Consider the following 6,906-nt stretch of genomic DNA (forward strand, 5'->3'; position numbering starts at 1 on the left):
GAAGACAAATTTATAATAATTAGTTGAGTTATCTTGTTTTCCGTAGACAAAAAACAGCAAAATTTTCATTTTGAGAAAAACACAATTAAAGTTTATAATTACATTTTTTCTAAAAACTATGAATGTTTGTCAGTAGGAAGTTATTATATTTTATAGGGGGCACATTTTCATAGTTTTATTTAACGTATTTAGCGATATTTAACGTAGCGATATTTTAACGTATTATTTAGTGATATTTTAAAGTATTTAGTGAATAACATCAAAAGTCTACTACTTATAAAGCATTTAACAAAGGAACAATTTTTTATTAAACAACCATCTTACTGTATTTTCACACTTTAATATATATGTCTAAATATAGTTTTTATTAATAATTAGAAGTAAAAAAGATTTTTTATAATATTTATAATAGCCCAAATCTAGAATTTCCTTCTAAATGCAATTTGTTATCATAGCAAACCGGACAACATAATGAAGCTAATATCATCATCAGGATCTCAATATCAATTATTCGATTGCCACACAGATTGTTTTTATCCAAAAGGATCAGTTCTTTATTGACATCCATAGAAATCGATAATTTTGAAGAGCTTGAAGTAATTTCATCTGCTTTACACAATTTTGAAGAAATGGTATAATCAACTTTACTCAAATCATCGCTTTTGTTGGCATGTTGATTACCGTAATTTTACCGTATATTTATGTTTCTTAGATCGAAAAGTACGTCCTTTACCCAACTCAATAAATTTATCAAAATAAATAACAAATTTTTTTGAAAGAAATCAACAAATTTCTTCAAAACGAATCAAAATCAAGATATAGAAAGTACGCTTCAAATGTAAACAAACTATCAGAAAATATGCTAACTTTTCATGTTACCCACAAACAGTAACTGTACACGATTGTACACAGTGCGCTGGTTCATTAAATACGAAATTTCAACAAACAATATTTTATTTTAACAATTGTAAATAACCAAAATCATTGCACTATTGCAATGAAAGCCACGACTGGCTCAAACAAGAGTTCAAGAGAAACTGAGCAGTTCACAATAATTGCTACAGATGGCGCTTCGCCTAAGACCGAACATGCCGGCCCCTTGAAATATTTAACATATTTCAACAATAACTAATATACATTGAAACTATGAGAATCACAATAAAATTATTAGAAATATTTGATTTCAATTAATAGAATAAAATTATGGACTGTAGAAGATTATTTGTTCCAATATTAAATGAATGTACAATTCCAAATTTAAAGGAAATTATTAAAATACAATGATACAATACAAATATAAACAAAAAATAATTCAATGAGGTTACAATTATTACCAAACTATTTATTGTCCTCAATAGGCAAAATACTCAATTTATGAATTGGTCTTTTAAATAAACCTTTAGGAGTTCGCACTAAAACAACCCTAACCTTTTTATCTTTGCCAGCTATAGTTTCTTCAACTCTACCAATTACCCAATGACATACCGGAAGATTATCTTCCCTAACTAGAACCATTGTACCAGGGGTAACATTATCCTTCGAAAATTGCCACTTAGTTCGCTCGTGTAAATTAGACAAGTAATCTTTTTGCCACCTTTTCCAAATATTTTGAGTCAATTTTGTAACTCTTTCCCATCTAGACAATCTGTTATCTGGAATTTGAGTGATTTCGGGTTCTATGGGGGCAGTTATTGGACGCCCTATTAAAAAATGACCTGGCGTCAGAGCGTTCATATCATTTGCATTTGTAGATAATGGGGTAATTGGTCTAGAGTTTAAAATTCCCTCTATCTGCGTAACAAGGGTCAAAAATTCCTCAAGGGTTAGTTTTGAAATACCAACTGTCTTTTTAAAGTGGGTTTTAAAGGATTTCACTGCTGCTTCCCAAATACCCCCGAAATGGGGGGCCCGTTGCGGTATAAATTTCCAAGTAACCTCTTCTGTTAACAGATAATCAATTAACTCTTGTTCCGGGGATTGAGCCAAACTATGTAACCGTTTTAACTCGTTCCGAGCTCCACAAAAATTACTCGCATTATCACTCATTAACATAGAACATTTCCCCCTTCTTGCAAAAAACCTTTTTAATGTGGCAATCAAAGCCTCAGTTGTTAAGTCCGAGACAATTTCCAAATGTACTGCCCGAGTGCAAAGGCACACAAAGACTGCTACATACATTTTTTGAAGACTTACTTTTCTTTGATTTTTTTGCTTGACAAGAAACGGTCCGCAGAAATCTAAGCCTGATTTATTAAAGGTGAATTCAGGATTTAATCGATAAGATGGAAGATTACCCATTAATTGATCAATAGCTACAGGTCTAAATTTAAAACAAGTAACACACTCGTGCACTATTTTTCTGGCAAGATTTCTTCCGTGAATTGGCCAAAACCTTTGGCGAACAGAATTAAGTAATGCCTGGGGACCAAGATGCAAATCTTTTAAATGGAAATACAACATAATTAAATATGTAAGCTTATGACCCGCAGGCAAAATAATGGGAAACTTAGCATCGAAACTTACCTGCGAGTGGGCCAAACGACCACCCACCCTCAATATACCATCTGCATCTAAAAAAGCGTTAAGTGATTTAATCTTACTCTTAGAAGAAATTGTACCTTTCTGAATATCTGCAATATCAGAAGAAAATTCATCCCTCTGTACTTCTCTAATCAAAAACAATTCGGATAATTTTAACTCATCCCTCGAAATCGGTCCCGTAGTTTTCTTTGCTGAGATTTTTGCATTTCTTACAAACCTGAAAGTAAAACTTAAGATTCTGATTAGTTTCATATAACTATTGCTTTTGATCAAAAAATCAATTATAAAAGTGTTTTTCTCAAAGACAGTAAAATTAAGGTCAGAATTTTTCTTGAGTTCAACCATATATTCATCGCTGGAAGAAGGAGAATGTTCGAATTGCTTATAGTCCTCAGTCTTTAGAAAGGAAGGGCCATTCCACCAAAGTTCAGAGTTTGAGATTTTGTCTGCAGTAACACCACGCGAAATGAGGTCAGCAGGGTTGCTTTCGGTGGGCACATGTCCCCATTTAAATAATCTAGTGATTTCTTGAATCTTGGACACTCTATTCGATACGAAAGTTTTCAACAAACATGGATCAGTTCGTATCCACGCCAAAGTTATGGTTGAATCCGACCACAAATAGACACTTTGTATATCCATTTGAAGAGCCTTTAACAGTTTCTGTAGAAGTTTGGACATTAGTTCAGCCGCCAATAATTCTAAACGAGGAATCGTCAACTTTTTTATCGGCGCTATGCGTGACTTGCTGCACAGTAAGTTAATAGTCACTTGATTCAATTCATTCTTACATCGTAAATAAATCGCTGCACCGTATGCATCTTGCGAAGCATCGCAGAAGCCATGGATTTCAAAGGAGGAAACAGTTCCATTCGTTACACAGCGGTCTATTTTAATGTCTTTCACACAGAGAAGTGAGGAAGCATACTTCTCCCACTCCTTAACTTTGCAGTCTGGCAGTGCCTGGTCCCAGTCCAGTTTTTGTAGCCAGAGTTTTTGCATAAAAATTTTGGCCTTCACTATCACCGGCCCCAAGAGGCCTAATGGATCAAACAGTCTTGAAATGCACGATAAAACAGTTCTTTTAGTACAGTTCGTCAGATTAGTGATATCTGAAATTGAAAATTCAAACAAGTCTGCAGTTGGATTCCATATCACACCGAGAGTCTTAACGTTGTTTTTAATATCGAAATGGTACTCCTGGTCTTCATACGGTAAGTTTTCTAACAAGGACTGTTCATTAGATGACCATTTGTGTAAATTCATGCCACCCCGATGAAGAAGGTTTATTAACTGATTTTTTAACTCTAAGACAGAAGAAATATCATTAGCCCCCGAGACTACATCGTCCATATAACAATCATTTTGGACGACACGAGCTGCAATGGGAAAATCCTTCCCTTCATCAATCGAAATTTGTCTTAAGACACGCGTTGCCAAAAATGGAGCAGAGGTAGTACCATAGGTAACAGTACAGAGCTTGTAAATTTTAGCTTCTTCATCTTTATTCAATTTCCACAATATTCTTTGTAAGTCTCGTTGATTTTCATCAATTAAGATAGTACGAAACATACCTCTAATATCAGCCGTAAAGGCTACAGGATGTTTCCTAAATCTACACATAATTGAAAATAAATCATCCTGAAGCACGCCCCCCTTCATTTGTATAGAGTTAAGTGATTCACCACTCGATGTTTGCGCACTAGCATCAAAAACGACACGCAATTTTGTGGTAGTTTTGTCAGGGCGATGTACGCCAAGATGGGGAATATAGTAACTAGTGTTTACATTAATATCGGTGTCAACTAGTTGCATGTGTCCTGAATTTTGATATTCAAGCATAAAGTCTTTATATAAGTTACAAAGTTCAGGATTAGAGTCTAACTTTCTATATATATTATTCAATCTCTTTAAAGCTAGTTTCTTTGAATCACCTAAACATTGGGGATCCTTTTTGAGTGGCATTTGAACCACATATCTACCACATTCGTTGCGATAATGAGTTTGTAAAAAATGATTTTCACAATATTCCTCCTCACCAGTAAGCATATCTGACGAAACACTTTCGATTTCCCAAAATTTCTGAAGAGAATCTTCAATATTTTCAGAGGTATGTGTTAAACCGCAAAAGGAATTTAAATTGTTCTCATGAACCTTACCCGTTGCTATCAAACCAAAAGCAGAATTTTGGAATAACAAATTAGGAGAAACTCTGGTTTTTCCTTCCTTTAAAATATCATAAAAGAGCTCAGCTCCTATAATCATGTTTATTTTACTCGGTATCTCAAATTTTGGATCAGCTAATAACGCACGATCAGGAATTAAATGCTCACTAATTTTAATGGAAGTCGATGGAATCAAGCCCGTAATTCTAGGAACTATTAACAATTCAACTTGCGAAGAAAAAGATAAATCCTTATTACAAATCAAAGAAGTCGCCTTCCACTTAACATTAATTTTATTCTCTCCCAATCCACTAACAGAAATGTTTATTTTTTCTCGCTTCAACCCCAAATCAAAACAAGTATCAGAATTTAAATAATTCGACTGACTGCCATTGTCCAATAATGCTCTTATTAAAACATATTTATTTTTAAGCGGACTCCAGATGTTAATTAAGGCAGTAGATAGAAGAACTAATTTATTACTATTTAGACTACGAGTTGAGAATGCGTGGGAGACGCTACTCTCTTTCGATTTCTCTGAGTCAGCAATTTCACCGGCTTCAGAAATATTACTCAATACATTTGGCGCCAGGGAGGGGGTTTGTTTTGGCATATCTGAACTTGATTTAATAGTTTCAAGTGGGCGAGAATTATCTCTATGAAGTAACTCGTGATGTTTACAGTTACAAATTTTACAACTAACTTTCGAAAAACAATTAGAAAGTTTATGGTTATTACCAAAACAATTAATGCAAAGCCTTAATTTTTTAACTTCTTCAAACCTTTTTAAAGGGGAAAGATCTAAAAATAATGGACAATTATGCAGTTCATGCGGTTTTTTACACAACAAACATTTCATACTAGATTTTAGAATAAAAGATTTACTTTTATTTACGGGAAGAAGTTTCGATTTATTTGGCTGCACACCTTGTAAATTCTCTAATAACTGAGCTCTTTTATGAAGAAAGTCCAAAAACTTATCCCATTCGGGTAAATCAGAAGTTGTTAGAGACATTTCGAATTCCTTACGTGTATTTTTATCTACTTTTTGTAGAATAATATTCATTAGCAATTGATAACATAAATCGTTACCTTCTAATTTCAAAAGTTTTAAACCTCTTAAATTACGGTTTAACACATCAATAAGATTTCTTATGTCTTTAAAGGAATCATACGATAACTTTTCTAAGTTTAATATATTAGAAATATAACTATTTACCACAATACGCTTATTCTCATATCTATCAATTAAAACTTTCATTAAAGATTCAAATGAATCTTCACTAGTTTCTATGTATTTAGCATCGCCCTTAAGCGATGATCTCAAATAAATCAACTTTTGTAAATCAGACAATGAAGAATTATTAGATATTAAACTATCGAATTGTTGTTTAAAGCTTGACCAATGCTCAACTTGTCCATTAAATGTAGGCAAATTAATATCTGGTAACTTCAAATTCATTTTAGTTACAATAGAATCATTGCCTCTCACTTCACTATGTTGAAACTTAAATATAAAGGTTTGCAAGCTTACCTTTATATGTTCTATAGACTCTTCTAAATTGTCCATTTCAGCTTCAAAATTGGGCAAATCTTTTTCATCGAGGGTGGCATAATGATCCAGTTTTAATTTCTCTAGTTTATCACAAGTATCCAAAACGTTTTCTAATTTGCATTGAAGCAATAATAGTCCAGCTGTTTCGGCTTTCTCACGAACAAATGTCTCTAATTTGGTTATTCGACCTTTCAAATAACCCTTTCTGCGACTAAGCACAGTCTTTTCTGATTTTTTGTCTTCTTCACTACTACTGCTCATTATGAAGAAAACGAAATGAAACTACGCATTCCACAACAAACAGAAAGTTCGAAAGTACGACCTCCGGGTCCACTAGGACCACTTTATTATGTACACGATTGTACACAGTGCGCTGGTTCATTAAATACGAAATTTCAACAAACAATATTTTATTTTAACAATTGTAAATAACCAAAATCATTGCACTATTGCAATGAAAGCCACGACTGGCTCAAACAAGAGTTCAAGAGAAACTGAGCAGTTCACAATAATTGCTACAGATGGCGCTTCGCCTAAGACCGAACAGTAACCACGAAACGTAAAATCTAATTAAAATATAATTCAGATTATTAGCCGAGAGTTTAAGAGCTTTTAAAAATTAAATATCTAAGAAAAATAAACACA

The 6,906-nt window shown here is 33.3% G+C and overlaps 1 protein-coding gene across 1 annotated transcript; it reads right to left on the reverse strand.

Moving 5' to 3' along the window:
* Positions 1–1,338: 1,338 nt before the first annotated feature.
* On the reverse strand, positions 1,339–6,522 carry LOC147816200 (uncharacterized). Its single transcript, XM_087156731.1, has one exon. It carries the CDS (start codon positions 6,520–6,522, stop codon positions 1,339–1,341), a length of 5,184 nt encoding a protein of 1,727 aa, XP_087012857.1.
* Between the last annotated feature and the right edge of the window lie 384 nt (positions 6,523–6,906).

Source organism: Parasteatoda tepidariorum, chromosome 2 (assembly GCF_982258835.1).
Source record: "Parasteatoda tepidariorum strain Cologne lab strain chromosome 2, Ptep-v5.0, whole genome shotgun sequence".
Classification (NCBI taxonomy): domain Eukaryota; kingdom Metazoa; phylum Arthropoda; class Arachnida; order Araneae; family Theridiidae; genus Parasteatoda; species Parasteatoda tepidariorum.

Coding starts and splice junctions, on each gene's coding strand:
- LOC147816200 (XM_087156731.1), bottom strand. CDS start 6,522: ATGAGCAGTAGTAGTGAAGAAGACAAAAAATCAGAAAAGACTGTGCTT.